The 26,808-nt window shown below is 34.5% G+C and overlaps 1 protein-coding gene across 3 annotated transcripts in view; it reads left to right on the top strand.

Annotated features, from left to right (window-relative positions):
* The window catches only part of Kcnh7 (potassium channel, voltage gated eag related subfamily H, member 7), a 463,174-nt gene that overhangs the window by 309,405 nt on the left and 126,961 nt on the right, over positions 1 to 26,808 (top strand). For 2 of the 3 annotated variants that reach the window (XM_013027877.1, XM_013027869.1), the window contains exons 4-6: positions 3,654 to 4,082; positions 8,541 to 8,561; positions 17,548 to 17,762. In XM_013027877.1, coding sequence (XP_012883331.1) covers positions 3,654 to 4,082; positions 8,541 to 8,561; positions 17,548 to 17,762 — 665 coding nt within the window. The remainder of the gene's footprint in view (positions 1 to 3,653; positions 4,083 to 8,540; positions 8,562 to 17,547; positions 17,763 to 26,808) is intronic. The other variant, XM_013027883.1, reaches the window with a different exon arrangement.

Raw genomic sequence — 26,808 nt, 5'->3', positions numbered from 1 at the left:
GAAAATAAGAATAAGTGCCACTTCAGATTTATAAGATATGGTATAGAGTTCACTGTGTATAGCTGCCATTAAGCCTTATTCAACCCATCATTATTAGTAAATAGACATCAATACCATCCTAGGAGATTCTAGGAGGTTAAGCTAATCTAATTATAATGGTCATAGCAACTAAATACTCTAGTTTTTCCATAACAAAATTGAATACATAATCAACTCAGTTTAGAGTCTGACTGCAGTGTCATTTACCATGCTCAGACATTCTATCAGGACGCGAGTTCAATAGTTAATAAAACAGATGGAGGATCCTTCCTTTGCAAGACTTCCACTAAAATAGGGGAGGAAAACGTTAATCAGAAAATCACTAAGTCAAGGTTACAAATGAATTAGCTGAAGTATAATAGACTCTATGGAGAGTTCAAATAGTATAATCTTTTAGGGGCACTAGGGGAAAGCCCAACAAAATTAACACAGGAAATGGCTACATCTAAGGGGGAGGGGTAGCTAAATGAAACAGGGGAGACAGAGAGAATAACCAAGGATGAACTAATGCAAAAATGATACTCACTTGACACTGGGTTGGAAATGAACAATACAATTTGAGGGATGGAAGGAATAGGGAAGGATAAGCAATTCATTGTATATAGCACAGAATTAAGAAAAGTAAGGGAAGGGGTGGATTGAAGTGGGGGGGTTAGAATGTTGAAGGTGTGACACTGATGAAGATGCATTGTATTTATAAACTGCTTTGTTATACTGAACTGCCCTTTTACAATTACTTAAAGATAATATTTTTAATCACTCAGTCTATAATTATTAGGTATAGTAGAAAATTATGAAGGGGAAATGACTTGGCTCAGAAGGAAAGAAAAGCTTCTGTAATAAATAAATTTTAGGTTAAAGCCAAAAGCGTAAGCCTAACAGGCAGAAAGAAAGACATGAAACAGAAGAAAGTTCTAAATGCTGAATAACTACAGGTCTCCAGAGAAATTAAAAATTCTTTATGGCTGGATTCTAGATTACATGGAGGAAAGTTGAACTCAAGATAGAGATACTACAATTCTCACTGAAGTATCTTGTTTGGGGAGCAGTTTAGGTAATAGTTTGTGCTATCAGATGTATTTTTTAAGATAACAACTATTATTTACTAGCACTGGGGGCTCACACCTATAATCCTAGCTATTCAGCAGGCTGAGAGCTGAAGATCTCATTGTGAAGCCAGCCTGGGCAGGAAAAGACTGTGAAACTTTGGTCTCTAATTAAGTACCAATAAGCTGGAAGGTGGAGCTGTGGCTCGATGACAGAGTGCTGGCCTTGAGAATAAAAGCTTAGGGACAGTGCCCAGCTCCGGAGTTTAAGTCTCAGAGCCTCAAAACCAGCACACACACACACACACACACACACACACAGATAGATTGATTGTGCCATATAAACAACAAAATCCCTGCAGAGGTAAACCATGGTGTTAGAACCTACTATGAGATTTTGAAGTGTCTAACTGATACCTCGTGGGAAGTGTTGAGAACACCATTAGATACTCAGGTTTAGAAAACAGAATATATATCTGAGTTAGAGACTGAAGTTTAGGTCATGAATTAAAGACAAAAATGAAAACAAATATTTAAATAAGACTATCCATTAGGATAATGTAATCAAAATAGAGAGAATTTCAGGAGTTTTAAGAATGTCTTCCATGCATTGAGAAGTCCATAGTAAATATATTAAAATTTTGAGAAGTGTCTTCAATGCATTAAGATGCTTATAGGAAATATACTAGAAAATAGCATTCATTATATTTGATTACTGCTATTTTATGAATGTAAGGGAGTATGATATATTGTAATCTAGAGACAAAAGGTGGATGACAATATATAATGGTAAAAATGGTATAATGGAGATTCAACTATTATACTAGTAATAAAATTATGTATTTTGAATTTTTTGTAAATAATGCTTAGAGAAACTTGGATTCCTGATTATTGTTTATGTGCTTTCTATTATCCTTTGATTTTCTTTTCAGGGTAAATTTTTATTTGTTTTTTTTTTTATTGTGAGAATACCATACAGAGGAGTTACAATTACATGGGCAAGATAACGAGTACGTTTCTTATCAAGCATTGTTGCCTCCTCTTTGTTTCCCCTTCCCATCCCTTCCCATACTTCCCCCACCTCCCCTCACCTGATCCTCACCCCCCGCCACCATTGTAAAGTTCGTTTTTGGACATAACGACTAGTACATCTCATTGTTGCAATGGGTCCACCTGTATACCTAATTAAAAGATTTGTTTTTGCCATTCCCCATTTTTATAATTTATCATTCATGTTCAAAATATCATTAAGATTATATAACGAATGCATTACCTGATAACTCCACTTCCAAACCAGTGAGCTCTTCAACATTCATATTTTGGAGTATGTTTTCTTTGGTCTTTCTCTACTATCATTCAACTCAAACAAACAATACAGGTTTTTATTGGTTTTAATAATGTCATAAATACATAAGGTGAAGTCTTGGTTTTTAACTTTGTGCAACATTTAAATATCTTTTAATTAAGCCATATGTTTTTAAGTGTAGCATAATATTCTAGAGTGTATACATGTCTTGATTTAAATCTAAGCATTCTCCTTCTAATGGACATTTAGATTGTTTTTACTTTTGATGCCTTTGCAGTATGGCATTTGTGAATTGCTGAGTCCGATATAAAAGTATACTGTAAAAATATTATAGATGACTTTTCAAAGAGTTAATAGAATCTGCCACCCACCAGCAAAGTATCACAGTGAGCACGATTGTTTGTAATATTAAATATGGTGCTTTTGTCTCTCTCTCTCTCTGTTTTTTTCTGTCCATTTACTGCTAAAGTGAAGGGTGAAAAAATAATACCGTCTTTGTTTAATTTTCCATTTAGCATATGTATTCAGCTAATATTTTCATATTGAATGTGTTAATATTTATGTTGATTAGCTAATCTTTACATGTGTAATATTTACCACTGAATGTTTATATTAGCTGACCTCTTCTGCAGTGTCTACTCTCAGATACATTTCACATGTCATGCCCCACTCTTGGATTTTGAAACAACAGCAACATGTACTGCAAAACTAAATTCATATCTTCACATGTATTTTGGAAACCAAAGGTCTTCAAGCATTTAAGATGGAATGAGGAATCTGTGGTACACAGTTGACCATATTTCCCCATTGAAACTCAATTTTCAACATTATGAATGCAGACTTTTATGATTTGTTGAGCCTATATCATACCAAACTCCATTTTCCATCCCTTTTATTCCCATTACATTAACCATACTCCCCACCACACATACTCATTCCTGCATCTGTCTCTTGACATGAGGCACTGTTCTTTACCTGTTTTTACCATGGATTAAATGGAAAAAATGTTCATTTTATTAAAACTAAAGTGTAGCAGTTATCTAAGTAACAAATTCATGTTATTGGGTTATTGTCTAAACATGAAAAATATAACATGTTTTATTATCATCTTAGTACTTATATACTACTTCATATTGGTCTAACTCCAATTAGGCTGATTAATTATCATGTTTGGTATTTTAATATGAGTCAATAATGTTTGTTTTTTGTTGAAGCACGTATTCATTATATTAGTAAAGCTTTTTTCCTGTTTCCCTTTGTAGGGAAACTTTTTGGCTTCAAATTTCCTGGCCTGAGAGTTCTCACTTACAGAAAGCAGTCCTTACCACAGGAAGACCCAGATGTCGTAGTCATCGATTCATCGAAACACAGCGATGATTCCGTAGCCATGAAGCACTTTAAGTCTCCAACAAAAGAAAGCTGCAGCCCCTCTGAAGCTGATGATACAAAAGCCTTGATACAGCCCAGCAAATGTTCTCCCTTGGTGAACATATCTGGTCCTCTTGACCATTCCTCTCCCAAAAGGCAATGGGACCGACTTTACCCTGACATGCTGCAGTCAAGTTCCCAGCTAACACATTCCAGATCCAGAGAAAGCATTTGTAGTATAAGAAGAGCATCTTCAGTGCATGATATAGAAGGATTCAGTGTCCACCCCAAGAACATATTTAGAGACCGACATGCCAGTGAAGGTATGTTTGACTTTTTTTTCTAATGTGGAAAACATGATGAGTAATGAAAGGTCACTTTCATATTGTTTTTAATTCCATCCTTATGCTTTGGAAGAAAAAATAAGTAATCCTCTTCATAGATTTATTTGCATATGTTTATTATCTTTAGTTGTGCAAAAGGATTTTATATCAACATGTTGGTTTGAAACTCACCTAATGAATAATTTAATTTATTTTCTCTGGACCTTTTTATCTGTAGTTCTGAAGTAGTATGATGGACATTATTTTCCTACTTTACAGTGTCAATACCTAACATAAATTAGATGAATTCAGGTGATAAGTAGTGTCTTCTCAAGCATTACCACTCCTACTGCCTCTCTATCCTAAGCCTGCATCAATTTACCAGTTCCCAAAAATCTTCTGTGCATGTTCTGCCATTTCTTTCTTTGCTTAAAGTCCCCTCCCCACTTGTTCTTCTTCATACTACTTACATAGAACCTGCTCATCTGTCAGCACTTCTTTTCCCCTCCTCACACCAGAATCCAGTGATTTCAGACCTGAGTTTTCTGCTTTGAAATTACATGAACCATAGAATTTTTACATTCCACATATTCATATCTAGCCATACATTTTGTATACATGTTGTATACATGTATGACTAGATATGAATATAATAGCATTGCCAGAGCTGCCCTGGCATAGGAGCTTTGGTATATCTTGTCCTATAATCATAGAATGCATCACAATTGTCTATTCATGGAAGATACTCAATAATGTTGTTTTGACATTTAGAAAAACATACTCACAATTTATATTCCAAAGTCACATCTATCAAGAAGCAATGAGTTATCTCCTTCACAACGCTTTGAATTTAAATCAGTGTCAGATCTGTTATCTAAAGGGTACAGTGAAACAAAAAAGTCAAAGGAGTTGAAGAAAAGATGTTAGCAAGGAAAAAATACTCAGAAAGATAAATCCATATTGCAGAAACAGAGAGAACAGTTTGAAATATGTCAAAAAAGACATAATTGAGGAACTGTGTACTTCATGAGAACAATTAGTGCATGCATTTTAATCTGTGGTTCCAAAAAGGTCAAAAGTAAAATAAAATCAAATACAATTCATGAGACAATTATTTCAGGCTTCTACCATCTAGAAATGGTGGGCTCAATATTTTCTGCCAGAAAGACTCTTCTAATTTGATCTTTGAGAAGCAGATTCTCTGCCTTAACAATAATAATAAATTCAGAAGGATAATGCAAATAGTCCAAATTCTTTAGCTATTAATTCAGCTAGTGTGATGAGCTTAGAAAATACACCAGCTTTCCAGAGACTCCCCTTTCAGAGGTTCCCCATAAGGGCCTGAGGTACAGGATAATAACAAGTCTAAACAATACCTTTGGAAAATCAAACTGAAAAATAATCATTACATTTTAAAATGCTTTGTCTGTGTTTTAATAGTATTTCTACGGAGCTTAACTCAAATTTCATCAACTTGGGTTTATCATTGTCAATGTATGTATCTCCATTTAGTACACAGTTACTGACACAATTATAGGAAAGGGTGATTTAATCTTTTTCAGGTTTCTCAGTACAGTACAGTACTATACATGGCCTATCCAGTCTAAGCTATTTTCAGAAAATGTATCACTTTTGTACAGATGCTATAGTCAACATATGACTTTAGACTGATATATTTAGAAGGCATTTCATATTTCAGCTTCAGAGCAATTTTAGCTACTAAATCACTTTAAGAACTGAGCATTGTCAAGATTAGATGGAAAATACTAATGGTTGATTTTTGTTTTATGAATCTATGAAACTGAATACCAGATTAAAGCCTACCTGCAGACTATGGATTCATTCCAATAAATCTCCTCTGCCATTACTAGTCTTTGCAGAACTTTAAATATATTGCAAACATACTAAGTACAGTATTTTAACCAATCCTTTCATTTAATGGACATTATTAAGTACCTCGGAGCTATACTTTAGAATAATCTGTGGTAAAGGTTCAATTTTTTTCTAATTCAATCTATCCCAGAGAGATACATTTATAAATTTTTATTTAATATATATTTTTATTCTAAAGATACTGTACAGAGGGGTTACAGTTACATGAGCAAGGAGGTAATGAGTAATTTCCTATTGAGCATTGTTACACTCCTTTGTTTTTCCCCTGCCTTCACTTCCCTTCTCACTTCCCCAACTCCCCCCTCCAAAAGCCTGCAGTTGTAAAGTTTGTTTTCAACAAAGTGTCTTGTACTTCTCATTGTTACAATGGGCCAACCTGTATCCCTACTTAAGCATTTTGTTTTTTCCCTTCCCCTCCCCAAATTAGAAAAATGTACATACAAGATTCAGGGCACCGACATCAAATACAGTAAAAACAAGGGTTATGTTTCCAAATTAGTTGTGCTGGACTATGCTTGGGTAAATGAGTAAATAACCCAATTACATGGAAGTCAGAATTGGAAGGATCAAAATAAAAAGCTAGATCATGCAAAAAAACTCTCAAAAAAGTGGGCATGATGGTGCAAGTGCACTTGTTTGCAAACAAGTGAGATTACACTTGTAATTCTAGGTATTCAAGGGCAGTAGTTAGGAGGATAGCAGTCCGAGGTATATCCAACAAAAGCCAAAGACTCTATATAAAGACAAACTAAAACACAAAGTGTTGGGGATGTATATTCAGAAATAGAATACTTCCTATCAAGAGTGAAACCCTGGGTTCAAATTATAGTACCTAACTGTGCAAATGTAAGATTCAATTATTTTGTCATTATATTCAACAGATGCTAATGTACTCTGTCAATTTACTACAAAAAATCTAGCAAATATAAATTTCTGTACATGAAGAAATGATAGCAGGTCTCAGATGAGCACAATGCCCAAACTTATCAGTCTTTGAAATTCAAAGCTTTATTAATTTTGTGTTAGCTTTTTCTGGGTTTATAAATTACTACTATTGAGTAAAAATGTGTGTGTGTGTGTGTGTGTGTGTGTGTGTGTGTGTGCGTGTGTGTGTGTATTTTCAGGGCTGGGGACCTTGTGCATATTAGGAATGTGCCTGAGCTATACCAATATCTCCAGTTACTGTGTTTTTAATATGTATAAAGCAATCATTACTTTAGCAATTGTTTTGGGGTCATGTTACTAATAGAAACATTATTTCAGTGCAACCAAGATGTCTTCCTGGACCCCTGTACACTTGTGATTATTCAAAGATAGAAGAGAGTTGTCACCAAAACCATGTTTTATTTTTGCTTATCTCTGTCCTAATGATGCCACTTGAAACAATTACAATGTATCTCAAGATTTAGGGCAATGTTGCTGATACTGGAGCTTCAATTTATGGCCTGGTTGCTGTAACCTTGCTTCTTCACTTTTTCACTTAAGACTTGCATTTTACCACTGAGCCACAACTCAATTTCCTGTGATATTTTTTGTCATTAATTGGAGATAAGAGTGTCATATATAGGGCTGTCACACTTGACTTCAAACATCTAACCTCAAATCTGACTCCTGAGTAGCTAGAACTACAATCATGAGCCTCCAGTGTCCAGCAATATATATCAATATTTAAAATGGGTTTGCTAGTATATTGAAATTTTGAACAATTTTTTCAATCTTAGATATACTTAAATGGCTTAGTATGACTCCATTTATTTAAAGCCTGTATGTTTTGAACCTAATAATACAGATTTTATTCATAGCAAGTGTGTCATCCTCAAAATTAATCTGAAAACTTCCCACAGAAAGACTTGAAAAATAGACCATTTTAATATAAATGAATTTCCTAAATATTTGAAGTATACTGTGCTGTGATGATATAATAAAACACCAGTTTCATTTACACAGAAAAATATTTTACTGAGTTTTTTTTTCAATTATACACTTGCATAAGATTGACTTTGTTTTATATTTGCTATTTTCCATTTATACATTGATAATAATGCAATGTACTTTAGTAAATAAAACTGCATTAATATATTAATGTGGAAAATATTTAATTAATATATGGAAAATATTATGTGAAAATTTGATGTATAAGTTCTAATGGAAAAATTACTTAACATGCAAGATGTAACACATTTGTGTCAGCTTGTGTGAGTGTTGTGATGATTGAGAAAGAATTTTAGCCTTTTGACAAGGTGGGAAATGGTTACAATTGCAGGTAGCTGCAGACATTTTTCTCTAAACTGTCATAATCGTAAAATCTTGAACTTGGAATCTATTTGAATGAGATGAACACACTTGACTTACATAAATACAAATGTTTATCTCAGCAGATATTCTTATGTACTCATTTTACCTTGATGAAATTCATATTGTTTGTGTCAGTCAATGAGAAGTCTTCAATCATTATGTCTTGTTTTCTTTGATTGTTTTGATGAAGGTAATTCAGTGTACATAAACAGAATTTTAGTCTTTTTTATATATATTTCTCTCTTTTTTATCCTTATATGCTCAAAACAGACAATGGTCGCAATGTCAAAGGTAAAGTACTAGCTCAAGTGTCACCATCTGATGCTTAAAGTGCCCCATGACCTGGCATGTGAACTTGCCTGCTGCCCACCCTGTCCAGTGCAACATCTTCATGCTGCCCTGAGCTAGTCCAGGTCCCTGGTGGAGACGTCATGGCTTGATTTGGCTGGAAACATTGTTACCTCCTCAGCTGGGTCATCAAAGTGATCATTTGTGATTTTTAAAAAATGATGGTGTGTTTGTTTTTCCTGCAAGAAGTGTAACCTTAGTTGACAATGAACACTTCATAACTATTTAAAGCATTTGAAAAAAATAAAAAGATCAAGCTCAGTGTGTTCCAGTGTAAAATACCACATAAGCCTAATTTAGGGGAAACTTGTTTATATTGAGTACAAGATGAAATAAAATGAACCACGGGCTATTTGTCAGCATTACTTCACTTGTCCCTCTTTTGTCTCCCTAACACTAGTTTCACGTTCCTGGATGGCAGGGGGTATGGTTTTAAGCTTACTGTAGTAGTATATTGTGCATGCATGAAAGTCATTTCCTATTTTTCCTCTATTATACTTTAATCATTTTAACTTTTGGTCCATATTAGTCTAAAATCACTTGGCATGACTTACAGGGACCATAAAATAATGTTTAATTGGGTCTGAGTCCATTCAGATTCAGCTAAAACTTTGAAATTCACTTCTGTGTTCCACTATCTAAAAATAGATGAAAGGATTTTTTTAATGTAATAATCACATAGTCTCATTAAGTTGAAAACTCCTCGGCTTGGTCTTTTACCAGGCTGTGCATGCTGCTGTGGGTGTGAAGTTGGTGGCTGTGACTACCTTGTGCATGTGTGTTGCATGTAAGTCTCCACCAGTACCATCATGACTCAGAGTTTCCTGTTTGGGCCTTTTATGAATGTCATTAGTACTTGACCACTGTGAAATTTTGTGGATTGATTTCTTCTTTTCCTAATTAATTCAGATCTAATGGTGATTATGAATTAATAGTCCCAGAAAGTAGGATGATACCTTACCAGCAGCCTGAGTAATTTGAAAATATGGGAATTTGCACCCTGCCTTTATTTTGTGAGCACTTCAAAGAGTCTATACAGAGGATCTTCAATTCTAGGGTGGAATTTCATTTGCATGATTATTCTTCCAGTAGCCTATTCACTGTGATTTCTAAAAGAGAGTGAATATTGTCAGCAGTAGTCGGTGGTTTTAGTTGATATAATTCAGAATGTAACCTCAAAACACCTAGCTCTTGACAATTTGTTTATGGGAAATGAGACTTATTTCAAAGTTAACAATTTAATAATTATCTATGAATCAGCACACAGTAATTTGCCAGTGATTTACAAAAAAACTTCAAAAAAGAAACTTCATTGATGAACCCACATTTTCCCAAATAATTGGAAAATTAGGATGGCTTATCTTGCCAACTTGTAATCAGAGTTGGAGATATAGTTCAGTAATACAGTGATTCTGGTAGTCTATTCAAGGCCTTGATTTGAATCACAGCACCACAAAAATTAGCTAATACTAACTTAATTAAGTAAATGCAAGTAATTAGTTCACTTGTCAAAATAAATATTGTTTTCATTTCATAAGATAATCTATTAACCAATTCTTCATCCTCAATTCACCGTTGTGCAGTATCAGTTGTGTAAACAAAATTTCCCTTTCTTCTTAACAGAGATGTCAGGTGATGAATCAATTTTAAATCGCAGTTTTTAAAGAACAACTAATATGCTAGAAAGTATAAATTATTTCCATATTTTGTCTTTGCTTCTAAGCCATGTTTAAATGAGGGAAAGGTTAAGAAATCAAAGGCATATTTACATACAACTTAACATGACAAATACATGATTATATTAAATGATTCCAATACCTAGTTGATCCAGGCATCATTTATTTACAAATTAAATAACTCAAGGATGCATTTGGAAGGGCTTCAAAATGTCTGGATTATTCCTTTTCCGTGAGGTGCTTGTCCACTCTTAGCTCAAGACACAGGCATCTTTAAGTCCAGAGGGTACAGTAACTTCAGGGAGGCCTGGTTTAGCTCCTATTACATACAATCATAGCCTAACTCCTTCCTGAAATGCACTTGTCTTTTTATCCCCATATCCCTAGGAGACAGATATTTTCTGGCCACTACTAATCTTCACATGAAATATCATAATATAAAGACAACAAATTGGTATTCAATCTCTTCTAAAATAAAATAATTTCTACCTAACCTTTTTTGTAAAGATCTGTTTTGCTTTCCTTTAATTAATTTCTTTAATACTCTGACACTTTAAAATAAATAAAACCTCAAATCTCTAGAAAGCATAATCCATTTTTAATTAATGGATTGTATTTTAATGAATAGGTGTGTTTAAAAAATTTGAACGACTTATCTAAGATTCAGGAGAGGTATTTCAACTTAACTCAGTAATTCCTATACTTATTTTTACCTGTACTGAATGGTTTGTCTCCCTAGTTTTCCAAATCACCAATTTAAAAAAATTCACTCTGAGGCAGGCACTGGTGACTGAAATCCTAGCTACTCAGGAAGCAGCTCAAAGCCAGCCCAGGTAGGAAAGCCTATGAGACTCTTATCTCCAGAAAGTATGAAATGGAGCTTTGGCTCAGGTGTTAGCCTTGAGCAAAGAAGCTCACGGACAGCACTCAGGCCTTGAGTTCAAGCCCCAGGAGTGCCCCTCCCCCCAAAAATCACTGTGCTTAACCTCCTTAATAAATAATTCTCATAAAAGTTTGCTCTTTTACTGTTTCCACTTCATTTTTTATTTCAAATAAGTCTTCATTTCTCTAACATTGGTATGTTCTGCTTCCCACTGTCTATGAATTTGTAATATCAGTCAGAAACCAATTCAATCTCAACATTGGTAACAGCTTTCAACTCTTTTAGCAGGAAACTATCAGACTTATAAATGAATAGATCTGACACAATTTGTTTTTGAAAAGTCCCACTGGATATTACCCAGAATCTTGTGATATTACAAAGATTGGCAAATTGATTTTCTGTGACAAAAATTTTCTTTTATAAATTATATGTCATTCAGTGAAACAGGAAATGTGGATATTTAATATAACTAATTTGATGAGAACTTCCTATATATATTTCTAAGTGTTAATCTTGTTGCCTTATGCTTATTGGCAGGCTTCTTTGGCAAAGCATAATTACCAAATGCTACATTTGCATTTTCTTTAGTGCTAAGGTGCTTCTGCTATTTGAGCTTTATTAAAAATTTAACCAAATAAACCAAATATCCACCAAACACTGTATAAAGACAGAGTGATTTTAAAGCCACCTATTTTACAGTTCACAATATATACTTAAATTTTAATACCAACTTTTGTTTGTTTGTTTGTCGGTCATGGGGCTTGAACTCTGGGCCTGGGTACTGTTCCCCAAGCTCTTCAGCTCAAGAGTCTCACAGACTTTCCAGTTGGGGCTGGCTTTTAACCAAGATCCTTGGATCTTAGTCTCCTGAGTAGCTAGGATTACAGGCGTGAGCCACCAGCGCTTAGCTCTTAACAACATCTTAAAGAGAAAATATTCTCCTTTACTATGCTGTGACTCATGATACATGTAAATAGCCACACATCAGTATACTTTACAAATATTTTTCATGTAAAATTTTCCCCAGTTATTATTTTGTAGCTTCATTTCTAAACGTACAGATATTCCTTCATACTAAGAAATTGGCTTACTTTAATTTAGTCAGACACTTGTCACATGTAAAAACTTTATTCAAGTGTTCAATAAACAAGTGACTACTTGTCAGTTGTTTTCTGTCTTTTACTAAATACAGTGAAAAATTAATCTGGGCATCTATCCTGCAATGTTTTACTAAAGAGCATCAAATACTCTGATATTCATTTGAGTTTTACATTTCTTTCACTTGACTGTATTATTTTTCCTTATTTCTGCCCACTCATCATTGTAAAAATCATTTACTTTGCTTTACAGGCTATTTTCCTTTCATTTCATTAGAACCTAAATCCTATCTGTTCATGATAACTGTCAGTGGGGCTTTCACCATTAATACCTCCCTGATTATAGGCTTCGGAGGTAGGAAAGCTGGTATTTTGAGCTCTAATCCTTGAATCTCATGCCCTTCTGGCATCATATTCTGTCAAGGTAGGTTTAGCACTGTTGAGAAAAGATACTGTTGGCTGGTGGTTACATCGGTAATCCTAGCTACTCTGGAGGGTGAGATTTGAGCATTGCTGTTCAAAGCCATCCTGGAAAGGAAAGTCCATGAGACTCTTATCTCTAATAAACTACTCAGAAAAAGCCAGAAGGGATGTGGTGGCTCAAGTGGTAGAGTGCTACCCTTGAACACAAAGAGGCTCTGTCAGGTATAGTGCCTAAGCCTCGAATTCAAAAGAGAGAGAGAGAGAGAAGCTATTGTTAATTCCTATTTTAAAGTGTTAGAATATTTTTCCATTAGAATTTAGACAGTTTTTTTTAAAAAAATAACCCAAGTGAATATCTTGTATGCTCTGAATTCTACATATAAATATATTACTCAAAAACATTGAAATATAGTCATCTTTGTTATATGAGATAAAATAAATTGTGTTTTATCTAAATAGTATGCACAATTGATTATGGATATACTAAGCATTTTCAAATTATTTAAAAGAAAGTCTAAGTTGATCATCTAAAGCCAATAATTTAAAAGAAAATTGAGTATTTAAAATATTCTCCATGGTAGGGAAAAAACAAAGGAGAAGGCAACAATGCTTGAAAAATGTAGTCATTACCTTTCTAATGTAATTGTAACCCCTCTGTACAGGATTTTCACAATAAAAGACTTATTAAAAACAAAAAATAAAATATTCTCCACTAATTTAACTAGGTAGTTAAACTAATTTGAGTGTGACATTTTATCAGTTTCTCAATTGTATTAGATATTATGTTTCATTGTGTCAACAATACTTTACAATACTCTCTTTGCTATCCTGAAATGATATTCAGAGATCATCTAACATTTTTGGAAATTCAAGATGATCTATTAACTATAACATAAAGGGGAAGTAAAAGGATATCAATTTATGATCAAATAATATTTATTTTAATGTTTATGTTCAAATATGGTGCAAGAACATAAACTGTAATAATATATATGTTGAACTTGGCTTTAAAGGCATTAGAGATATAATAAAACATCCCAAATAAGAAAAAAATTAAAATAATAGGCAGAAACATACATGGATAGCAAAATATAACATGACATTACAATCAACCATGATAGATTGAACCTAAGTATGAATTTTAATAAGTGAAAAAATCAACATAAAATATATGCAGAAAAACTGAGGAGAAAATAGAAAGTATTGTAATAAGTGTTCTAGAATTCAAACATGATTCTCAATGTGACAAAATATAGTCAATTATACAGAAGAAATACTGCTAAATGTTAGGACTTATATCTGCTTTCTGTTAAAGATTATATGCATTATTAAGTAATGAGAAATAGAAGACTTGTTAGAAAAAACATGGTCATAGAGACACTGTAGAGAAATTTAGAAGATTTCTTAGGAATTATAGCATGAGATTGCAAGCCAATAGATGACCCCAAGACAAACAAATACAAATGTTTTAATTTTTAACACACACATTTCCTTTCATCATGCCATGTTTCATTTTATATGTGTAGATGGATAATATTGAAAAATATGTTTGGACTGGGAAGGTGGCTCAGTGGTATAGTGCTTGCCTTGCATGCCCGAAGCTCTGGGTTCGATTCCTCAGCACCACATTAGCAGAAAAGGCTGGAAGTGGCACTGTGGCTCAAGTGTTAGAGTGCTAGCCTTGAGCTGAAGAGCTGAGGGACAGTGGCCAGGCCCAGAGTTCAGACCCCACGACCAGGAAAAAAAAGAAGAAGAAAAATGTTTAATAGAAATTTAATTTATGATCTTAGTGTGATTAATGAAACTATGAACAAAGTCTTATCCATTCCAATATAGATAAAATAGGCTTCAGATCGTTTAGTTTACAATATTTCTACCAGACAAGCACTGTAAATTCAACCCTGCCTAGGTCTCTCAAACTCTATAGAGTAAAGGTCTAGGTAATGTAATTTCCTCAAATAATTTACAATTTTAATAAAGTTATAAACAGAGCAATGTATAATCTTCACTCATCATGGTAGTTGTAAATTTGGAAATTATAATGTATATTGAAACTATGTTAAAATCACATGTTGTTGGTTTATTTGAAACAAACATTAATTCAAGGCTTAGATCATTATAAACAAAAGTTTTTTAACCAATGTGGAGGTCTTATGGGATATTTGGGACAATTTTTCAAGGTGAGCAAATGATCATTTTAATTTCCTCCATCATGATGACACCATATGTCCTCACAGATGAAGTACTACAGAGACTATATTATAATCAGGGCAACCAAAGCAATGGAGTGGAGTTCATTAAAGATTCCTCATCACAATAACAATTTAAAAAACTGCAAATAGTATTCCCTACCTATGAACAGCACAGATGTAGACAGCTCTGAAGACAGTTTGCTACAGAAATCCAGAATAATGGACACTACAGAAGTAGAATTGAATAAGGATATAAAGAATTTCAATATAGTTTAGCTTTACAGTGTTATATATTCTTTTGTCCCTATTCCCCATGTGGTGTTAAATTGCTGAAGGAGTAAAATATTGCATTATATCTGGGGAAAAGACAATGTCTAAGAAGTCTGAAATCCCTGTATATTTTGCAATGCTTAAATGCTAATATATACCCCCATGATACAGAAATTGAAGGCTCTCGCCCAGTATTGGTTGTCCCACTTGTGACCCTAGCTACTCTGGAGATTTGAGATTTGAGGATCATCATTCAAAGCCAGCCCACCAACGAATGACTGAGGGACTCTTATCTCCAAAGTAACCACCAGAAAAAGCTGAAAATGGAGCGGTGGCTTAAGTGGGAGAGCACTAGAGATATTGCCCAAGCTTGAGTTAAAGCCATAGAAATAGAACAAATAAGGATTTTTTTCTGAACTATTTTTGATAATTAACAATTATATGGGCTAGTAATTCTACAAGGACCTAAGGAATGGGTTTTCTGTCGGAAGCTTAGAGTAATTTGATTCAATTTTGGCTCTTATGTATACCCTTGTTAAATAAGAGGGACTATTGATACTCAAATAAGCATAGGGAAGGCAATAAATACCCAGAACTTAATGACAGTTTTCATCTAGATGGACCTGGTTATCATCATGGGAGTGACCCAGGCCCCTGGAAGAAAATGCAACTCATGTAAGGGAAAGGAAAAATTGATGTGGAAGTGAATTTGGTCAGTGTTCATTGTTTACATATATAAAAATATTCTAATAAAATCTCTTCATACTACAAATGTGGGCTAAGCCAAAATGAAATCATTTTGGCTGGAGACTTGGTTTAAGTAGTAGAATAGTTTCCTAGCAAAATGCTTAGCCCTGAGTTCAAGTCCTATCATCAAACTAAAATTAAAAGGAAAATAAATTTCAAAACTGGACAAAGAAATATATCTTTAAAAATACATGAAAATGTACTGAAATTTACTTTAAACTTTTATGATAACATAATCATTTATAAATAAATGTAATGTGATTTTTCCTCCCATTAACTATAAATAAAATGATAAATAACATTTCTCAGCATTATATTTTGCTCTGAATTATTTGAGTCAAAAGTGCAAACTCTGTAATGATAAAAAATGCATACTCTGGGGCTGGGAAAGTGGCTTAGTGGAAGGACATGCCTAGCATGCATGGGTATCACATAAACAGAAAAGGCCAGAAGTAGTTCTATGGCTCAAGTGGTAGAGTGCTAACTTTGAGCAAAAGAAGCTCAGGGACAGTGTCCCAGGCCCTGAGTTCAAGCCCCAGGACTGGCTAAAAAATGTATTCCCTATTTGGTAATTAAAATATATTTTAACCTTTAAAATATGTGCATTTTATTTTTGACAGGGAAAATGCATAAGCAAAATATGTTGAGTAGCTAGATCATTCATACAAGTTGTATATTTTACCAGTGCTTCCAACACAATGATAATATAAAATATTAGCAGACTTAGGGTTTTTATAACTACTCTCCCTCCACAAGAAAAACACAAGTATAATACCTTTCCAAATTATCTTTATGCGAAGTATAGCAAGTAACAACCCCACACACAGTCTCTTATCCATCCTTGATTATTTTTGTCGTAGTAGACAGAAAAGAGCATTTTTTTCTTGATTTCTTTTTCAGTCTTTGAGATCTTTGCTTAGAAAGTGGCCAGTCTTAAATGTAAATGTAATATTTAAAAGTCTCAATTAGGTTCCTAAGGTTTTCAATAGATGTGCACAGACATGCACACGTGCGTGCGCGTGCACACACACACACACACACACACACACACACGAAAATTTTGTCCTGTTCTGTTGGTTTAACACTTTTCAAGTCTCTGTAGAGGATTTTATATGGATATTGAAAGCATGTGAAGGAACCTGATGGCTGGACCTTTCACAGAGACACAGAGAAGGGTGTGAACTGGATCAGGGTAGATGATCTATTCATAAATTTAATGGCCAATATGGCATTATCCATAGGTAACCTTTCTTCTTACCTGTCACATTATAAAAACAAAATTCATTAAAACTTTGAAAGTAGGATTTGACTAGTTATTGGGTGTAGAGTTTAATAATTTTATTTATGAAAACAAGCAGGTGCACATTGAAGTTATTCTTTGCTGTCTCAAGCAAATCTAAGGCCTAGCTAGGGTTTTATTTTCTTTTTGTTTCTGTTTTTGCTTTTTTTTTTCTTCTTGAGACTCACATGTTGCTTTGTGTGGCAAAACATGACCCAAACTTCTGTGTTCATATATTATCAGACTATGTTTAGTCACATCTAGGCCACATTGCTCATGAGTCATTAACAGAGCATTCAGATCATCTCTTTTTTTTATACTTCTTCCGATGTTATTTTTATAAATACTTTTTAATTTTTTAGGGCCTTTTAATCATATCAAGTCCAGCCTCCTGGGGTCTACATCGGATTCGAACCTCAACAAATACAGCACCATTAACAAGATTCCACAGCTCACTTTGAATTTTTCAGATGTCAAAACTGAAAAAAAGAATACATCCCCTCCTTCTTCAGATAAAACTATTATTGCACCCAAGGTTAAAGATCGAACGCACAATGTGACTGAAAAAGTTACGCAGGTATGACATACTTTTACTATCAATTTCAACTGCTTTGGAAATTATTTTCTGTACCATAAAGTAGTTGTATTATCATTGGCAGAAAAATGATTGCCAGTGGTTGTGAGATATCTGTGCTTCTATTTATCCCAAGACGTTGTATGGCTCCTTGAAAACAACAGATAAAGATATATAACTGTGGTTTTTAATCTGTTACTAGACTAAGAGTAACTGGGCTAAGCTGATATGATATTCTGCTGCTTTAGATGGGGACAAGCCTGTGATTCATCATATTTGGACATTTATTGTTTTACTGACAACTCTCCTGTTATTAAAAATGGTGTTTCTAATGTAATGAATGTCTATTGAATTGGGATTTACTCTTAGTGGTGGCCTCCTTTTTGTGCATACTCTGCTAAAAAGAGTCAGATAATAGTCAGTTGACTTGGGGGAAGACTTGTCAGAGATGATGAAAAGTCAGAGTGAAATAATGCATTTTGCAAGAAAAAATACTTCATCGTATTCAAATAATATTGCACCTTGAACTATGATACAGAGGTATTATGTAGAAAAAGTCTTGCCTCAAAGAATAAAGATGATTTGTAGTTATTATATCAAAATACTAAGCTAAGCAATACCTACATTTTGCTTATAATGCATTTACATTGTTAGGAATTCATAACTCTAAAAATTGTCAAGTAAACAGTTCTTGTACAAACAACTTATTTAGTACATTTGTGTAGCAATTCATTGCATTAACTACCCACAATCTCAAGGTACAGCTTGACAAACACTGAAGATTTTGACTTAGGAAGGTTTTACTACAACTGTAATCACTACAAATAGTACTATACTTCTATTATGTACTTCTTACATGTGTGAACTGAAATAGCTATGAGAAGGAATGAATCTGTTACATATAGAATCAACTTTTACTTTAGAAAGTAAATTATGTCTATCATTTTTAGCATCCCTATTGCACATTTTAATATTCATATGGTAATGAAAAATACTACTTAAGGTAGTTCACTTTTCTTAGCTTATATAGGTAAAATAGGTTTAACTGTGGTATGTGGATAGTTTATTGTACATATTGTACTGATACCATATTGATAGCTTTGAATTTTGAGATTCTTATTTTATGTTTTTATTGTAAAAATAGTATACAGAGGGATTACAGTTACATGAGTAAGGTAATGAGTACATTTCCTATCGAGCATTGCTACCTCCTCCTTTGTTTTACCCCTACCATCCCTTCCCAACCCCACCTCCCCAACTCCCCCTTCCCGCCCTAAGTTGTAAAGTTCATTTTCTATATAGTGTCTTGCACATCTCATAGTTACAATGGGTCAACCTGTATCCTTGTTGTAGCATTTTGTTGTAACATTTCCTTACACCTCCTCAAATTAGAAAAATGTATATACAAGATGCAGGACACCACAATTCAAATACAGTGAAAACAGGGTGGTGGAAAAACATACAAGAGAAACAAAAAAATCACATAGTACATTTTAGATACATTAAAAATAATAGCAAGAACGAAAAAACAAGTTGTGTCCCTATCTTGGGGTTCATTTCATTTAACAGCATCTTATATGATCATATGTACATAACTTTTTACCTTTTCTGCTTGTCCTTGACTTGTACTAGTTATTGCAAATAAGGGAGACCATGGGACCCATGTTTCTTTGGGCCTGGCTTACATCACTTTAATATATTTTTCCAAATCTTTCCATATCATAACAATGGGGCAATGTCATTCTTTCTGATGGAGGCATAGAATTCCATTGTGTATACATACCACATTTTCTTGATCCATTCATCTACTGAGGGGCATCTGGGTTGGTTCCATATCTTAGCTATGGTACATAATGCTGTAATAAATATAGTTGTGCTGGTAGCTTTAGTATAGCCTTGTTTGTGATCGTTTGGGTAAATGCCCAAAAGTGGGATTGCTGGGTCATAGGGGAGTTCTATGTGGAGTCTTTTGAGGAACCTCCATACTGCTTTCTAAAGTGGTTGAACAAGTTTACACTCCCAACAACAATGCAGTAGGGTTCCCTTTTGGCCACATCCACTCCAGGATCTGTTGTTATTAGAGTTCTTGATTATAGCCATTCTAACTAGGGTGAGGTGGAATCTTAATGTTGTTTTGATTTGCATTTCTTTTATGGCTAGAGTGGTTGAGCATTTCTTCATGTGTCTATTGGCCATTCTTATTTCCTCTTCAGAGAATTTTCTCTTTAAGTCTTTAGCCCACTTATTAATGGGGCAGTTGTTTCTTTGATGATTTGTTGTTAGGGGATTTAATTTTTTGAGTTCTAAGTATATTTTAGATATGAGACCCTTATCCATTGTATGGCTAGTAAAGATATTCTCTGAATCTCTGAGCTTTCTATTGATCTAGCTAGCTATGTCCTTTGCCATGCAGAAACTCTGCAATTTCATGCAACCCCATTTGTCCAACCTTTTTTTGATTTGTTGTGTTTCTGGGTCTTTATTAAGAAAATTTCGGCCTGTGCCAAGGTGCCCTAGTTTCTCCTATTCCATCCTGTAATGTTTTCAGAGTGTCTGCTTTGACATCAAAGTCTTTGATCCATTTGGAGTTGATTCTGGTGCAAGGTGATATATGGGGATCTAGCTTTAGTTTTCTACAGGTGTTTAAACAATTTTGCCAGCACTATTTACTGAAGAGGCTGTCTTTTTTCCTTCTATATTTTTTAGCTCCCTTATCGAAGATTAGGTGGCTATAGGTCTGTGTGTTCATTTCTGGGTCTTCAGTTCTATTCCATTGGTCTTCAGGTCCATTCTTGTGCCAGTACCAAGCTGTTTTCATTATTATGGCTTTGTAGTAGAGTTTGAAATTTGGTATTGCTATTCCTCCAGGACTTTTTTTTTGAGATTCTTTTTTTTTTAATGTATCTTATTGTAGAGGGGATGTACAGAGTGGTTAGAGTTATATAACGCAGATACATTTCTTATTGAACCGTGTCATCTCTTCCTTTGTTCTCTCCCAATTTTACCCTCCAGTACCCACCCATATGTTGGATTGTTCATTTCCCACATAGAATTCAGTTAGTATCACTGCTATATTTGTTCACTCTTTGTCCCACCTTTTCTGTGTCCATCATTTCCCTCCCAAAGACAAATACACTAAAAAACCAGACAAAAGGAAAAGAAAACTACAACAACATTTCATTTCTATTTCTTGGAGTTCATTTTGTAATTTTTGTTGTTGGTGGTGGTGGTCATGGGGCCTGAACTCTGGGCCTGTGCGCAGTTCCTCAGCTCTTCAGCTCAAGGCTAACGCTCTACCACTTGAGCCACAGTGCCATTTTCAGCTTTTTCTGCTTTATGTGGTTCTGAGAAATCTAACTCAGGGCCTCATGCATGCAAGACAAGTATGCTACTACTGAACCACCTTCCCAGTCTGTAAAATATTATTTTATAAGATCATATACACATAGCTATTGAGAATTTGTGATCTGCTCTTTGGTTTCACTGTGTGAATGTCCAGAGGCCCATATAATTAATCATGTCTCAGTGCATTTTCTTTTTACCATCCAGTGTGTTTACTTGTAGATTTATGGATACATTCTAGTTATAACAAATTAGGGAAACCATGCAACCTATGTTTCTCTGGGTCTGGCTTACTCTACTTAATCGAATTTTCCAGGTCTTTTCATTTCCTTACTAATGGTTTAATATCATTCTTTCTGATAGAAGCATTGAATTCCATTATCTATATATACCACATTGTCTTGATCCATTCATCCATATGTTAGCTTTGGTAAACAATGCTACAATGAATATGGTTGTGCTGGTAGCTTTGGTGTGGCATTGTTTGTGTTATATTTGATAAATGCCCAGGGTAGAATTGCTGAGTCATAGGCTAGTCTTTTGAAAAACCTCCATCCTCCTTTCCAGAGTGGTTGAACAAGTTTACATTCCCATAAACAGTGTAGAGTTGTTGTTTTGTTGTTGTTTTTTTTTTGCCAATCTCTGGCAACATTTATTATTGTTAGTTTTCTTGTTAATTGCCATTCTAAGTGGGGTGGAGTACATTCCCAGTGTTGTTTTAATTTCCATTTCTTTTATGGCTATAGATGTGAAACATTCCTTCATGTGTCTATTGGGCATTCTTACTTTTTCCTCTGGAAGTCTCTCTTCACATCTTTCACCCATTGGTTAAATGGGTAGTTGATTTTTTGAGGGTTTATTTGAGAGAGGGTTAATTTTTGGAGCTCTAAGTATATTTTAGATATAAGGCATTATCTGATGCATAGCTGGTAAAAAAAAAATCCCATTCTTCAGGCTTTCTATTAATCGTGTTAACTATTCAGAAGTGCAGAAACACTTCAGGTTGATACAATACCATTTATCCAATCCTTCTTTTATCTATTTATTCTCATTATTGATGTACAGAAATGCTAATGAGTTTTGTTGGTTGATTTTATACACTGCTACTTTCCAAACTTTAGAATCAGTTTGGGCAACTGAAATCTATAGGGTTCTTTAAATATAGGATCATATCACCTGCAAAGAGGGAGAGTTTTACTTCTTTCTATTTTTGGATCCCTTTGATATTTTTATATTGCTGCATTACTGTGGCTAGAGTTGCAGTACTATGCTGAAGAGGAGTGGAGAGAGTGGACATCCTTATCTCATTCCTGATTTTAGAGAAAATTGTTTTAACTTTTCCCTACTAAGTACAAAGCTGGCTGTAATTTGTCATATACAGCCCTTCATATATTGAGAAATGTTTCATGGATTCCTAGCTTCTCCAAACTTTTATCATAAAGAGGTGTTAACGCTTGTCAAATGCTTTTTCTGCATATATTGAGATGATCATATAGTTCTTGTCTTGCTTTTGATGATATGTTGAATTACATTTATTGATTTGTGTTTATTGAACCAACTTTACATCCCTGAATTGAATCATGAATCCTGTTTGATCTTAGTGTATGGTGTTGTTTTTTGTTTTTTGTTTGTTTGGTTTGGTTTTTTTTTTTTTGTTTGGTTAGTTGTTGAATTCAGTTGGCCAGAATGTTACTGAGAAGTTTTGCTTTAGTGTTCATCAAAAAGATGAGTCTATAGTTCTTTTTATTTGATGAATCTCTGTCTAGTTTTGGGATGAGTGTTTTTTTGGGGGGGCAAAAGAGTGGGACCAGTTGTGGGGCCTGAACTCTGGGCCTGGGCGCTGTCGCTCAGCTCTTCAGCTCAAGGCTAGCACTCTACCACTTGAACCACAGCGCCACTTCCGGCTTTTATCTTTTTACTTATGTGGTGTTAAGGAATCGAACCCAGGGCCTCAAGCATGCAAGACAAGCACTCTACCACTGAGCCACCTTCCCAGCCCAATTGGGATGAGTGTTATCTGGTGTTGGCAATATGTTTAGTAGTGATCTTTTCCTTTCTATTTCATTTAAGAGTTTGAGAAGTATTGGAGTGAGTTTTTCTTTAAAGGTCTTATGGAATTCAGCTATAAATCCATTAAGTCATGTCCTTTTCTTGGATGGGAGATCTTTTATTGCCAGTTTTATCCTCTTTATGATTTTTTTATTTTATTTTATAGTAAAGGTAATGTACAGAGGGGTACAGAGAAGGTATTCTCTCCCAGTATTTTTCCCTCTCAACTTCCCTCCCTCTAAAGTTGTATCAATCACTTTCAACATAGTGACAAGTGGGTTTCACTGCTGATTTGGTTCCCTTTTGTCCCACAATTTCTGTGCTTCCCCTTTCCCTCCCAAAATCAGAGTAACTTATACACAAGACAAAGGGTACAGAAATCAAAAACAGCAAGTGAAGGAAAGAAAAAAGAAAAAAAAAGAACTGAAAATTCTAATTTAAAAAAAAACCTTACTTCCATTTCTTGGAGTTCATTTCAATAAGCATAATTTTATATGACCCTTTGCACATAGCTATTGAGCCCTTGTGATCCTCTCCTAAGATTATCAATAAAGTACTCCCCCATGACCCAGAAATCCTACTTCTGGGCATCTATCCAACTGACCACAAACCAGGCCACCAGTACAATCATGTTCATTGCAGCATTATTTACCATTGCCTAGATATAGAATCAACCAGATGCCCCTTAGCAGATGAATGGATCAAGAAAATGTAGTATATATATTTGCAATGTAATTCTATGCTTCCATCAGCCATACTGACATTGCCTCACTTGTAAGGAAATGGAAAGACTGAAAAAATATTAAGCAAAGTAAGCCAGACCCAAAGAAACTTAGGCTGCATGGTTTCCCTCATTCGTTGTAACTAGAATGTGCCCATAAATTTTCAAGTAAGCCCAATGGATACTAAAAGACAAATCATTACACCTGGACATGATTAATTAAACATCGATTTTATTGTCATTTCAATTTCATTATTTGTTATAGGTCAATTTAATTAGTTTAAAACTTGGTTTAGTTTGGAAATGTCAATGTTCTCTAGTAATGCTTCCATTTCTCCCAGTTTCTCCCAATGTTGGCATAAAGGTTGAAAACAATTTCCTTATTTTATTGTAATCTTGCTTATTTCTGTTGTGATTTTCCCATTTTTATCGCTAGTTTTATTGAGTGTGTTCTCTTTCTTTTTTAATCAGATTTATTAAACATCTGCCAATTTTGTTCATTTTTTTCAAAGAACTAACAGCATTCTTTCTAGGTTTGTTTAGTCTCTAATTTATTTATTTATGGCTTAATTTTCATTATTTGTTTCCATCTACAGGTTTAGAGTTTGGTTTGTTCCTGATTTTCAAGTCTCTTTAAGTGTATCAAAAAGTGTTGATTCGAGATTTCTCCAATTTGTTGATGTAGGCTTTCAGAGCTATACACTTTCCTGAGTATGGCCTTTGTGTGTCTCAAAGTAACTGGTATTTTCTTTTATTGTGACATTTCGTTTTTTAATTTTTTAATGTTTTTTATTGTGAAAATACTGTACAGAGGGATTACAGTTACATGAGCAAGGTAATGAGTACATTTCTTATTAAGCATTGTTGCCTCCTCCTTTGATTTTCCTCTACCATCCCTTCCTTCCCACCTCCACAACTACACTCCCATCCTATGTCTAAATTGTAAAGTTTGTTTTTCAACATAGTGTCTTGTATATTTCATTGTTAAAATGGGTCAACCTGTATCCCTATTTGAACATTCCCCTCCCCAAATTATACCAACATCAAATATAGTGAAAACAGGGGTTATAGCATGGTGGGGGGAGGGGACATACAAAGCAACAAAAAAAATCACATGGTACCTTATAAATATATTAGAAAAATAGTAAAAAAGAAAAAAACCACTTGTGTCCCAATCTTGGGGTTCATTTTGCATAACTTCATCTTATCTGGTTATATGTATATAGTTTTTGACTTTTCTACTTGTCCCAGACATATACTTGTTATTGCAAATAAGGGAAACCATGGGACCTATGTTTCTTTGGGCTTGGCTTACTTCACTTAATATAATTTTTTCCAAGTCTTTCCATTTCCTAACAATGGGGCTAAGTCAGTCTTTCTGATGGAGGCATAGAATTCCTATATATATATATATATATATATGTACCACATTTCCACATTTTCTTGATCCATTCATTCTACTGAGGGACATCTGGGTTGGTTCCATATCTTAGCTATGGTACATAATGCTGCAATAAACATAGTAGTGCTGGTAGCTTTAGTATGGTCTTGTTTGTGATCATTTGGGTAAATGCCCAAAAGTGGGATTGCTGAGTCATAAGGGAGTTCTATGTGGAGTCTTTTGAGGAACCTCCATACTGCTTTCCAAAGGGGTTGAACAAGTTTACACTCCCACCAACAATGCAGCAGTGTTCCCTTCTGTCCACATCCCCTCCAGCATCTATTGTTATTAGATTTCTTGATTATAGCCTTTCTAACTAGGGTGAGGTGGAATCTCAATATTGTTTTGATTTGCATTTCTTTTATGGATAGAAAAGTTGAGCATTTCTTCATGTGTCTATTGGCCATTCTTATTTCTTCTTCAGAAAAGTTTCTCTTTAAGTCTTTAGTTCACATATTTATTGGGCAGTTGTTTCTTTGAGGATTTGTTGTTGGGGGATTTAATTTTTTGAGTTCCATGTATATTTTAGATATGAGACCAGTGTCCATTGTATGGCAAGTGAAGAGCTTCTCCCAATCTATTGATCTTGCTAGCTGTGTTCTTTGCCGTGCAGAAACTGTGCAATTTCATGCAATCCCATTTGTCCAACCTTTCTTTGATTTGTTGTGTTCTGGGTCTCTATTAAAAAAAAACTTCAGCCTGTGCCAAGGAGAGCTATGGTTTCTCCTATTCCATCCTGTAATATTTTTAATGTGTCTGCTTTGACTCCGAGGTCTTTGATCCACTTGGAGTTCATTCTGCTGCAGGGTTATATACAAGGATCTGGCTTTAGTTTTCTACAAGTGATTAACCAATTTTGCCAGCACCATTTACTGAAGAGGCTTTCTTCCATTCTATTTTTTTTAGCTCCCTTATTTTGGAAGATTAGGTAGCTATAGGTCCTTGGGTTCATTTCTGGATTTTCAATTCTATTCCATTGGTCCTGAGGTCTTTTCTTGTGCCAGTACCTAGCTGTTTTTATTCCTATGGCTTTATAGTTTGAAATTTGGTATTGATATCCCTCCAGTACTGTTCTTTCTGTTAAGGATCATTTTTGCTAGTCAGGGTCTTTTATTGTTCCATATGAATTTTTCCATTGAGGTTCTAATACTGATAGTTATCCCATTAAAGCTGTAGATAGCCTTGGAAAGTATTGCCATTTCCATGATGTTGATCCTCCGATCCAGGAGCATAAGAGGTTTTTCCACTTCCTAAGGTCTGCTTTGAGTTCCTTTTTCAAGTTTTTAAAGTTTTCATCGTAGAGGTCCTTTACTTCTTTAGTTAATTCCTAGGTATTTTATTTTCTGTGGGGCTATTACAAAGGGAGTTGTTTTCCTGATTTCAGTGTGCTCTTCTCATTGTTTGCATACAGAAAAGCCATTGATTTTTGAGGGTTAATATTATACCCTGCTACTTTGCCAAAGTTTCCCATCAACTTGAGTAATTTGGGAGTGGAG

This window comes from Dipodomys ordii, unplaced genomic scaffold, assembly GCF_000151885.1.
Source record: "Dipodomys ordii isolate 6190 unplaced genomic scaffold, Dord_2.0 Scaffold5, whole genome shotgun sequence".
In the NCBI taxonomy this organism is placed as follows: domain Eukaryota; kingdom Metazoa; phylum Chordata; class Mammalia; order Rodentia; family Heteromyidae; genus Dipodomys; species Dipodomys ordii.
The sequence above is the reverse complement of the archived record's forward strand: the minus strand, read 5'-3'. Positions and strand labels throughout refer to the sequence as shown.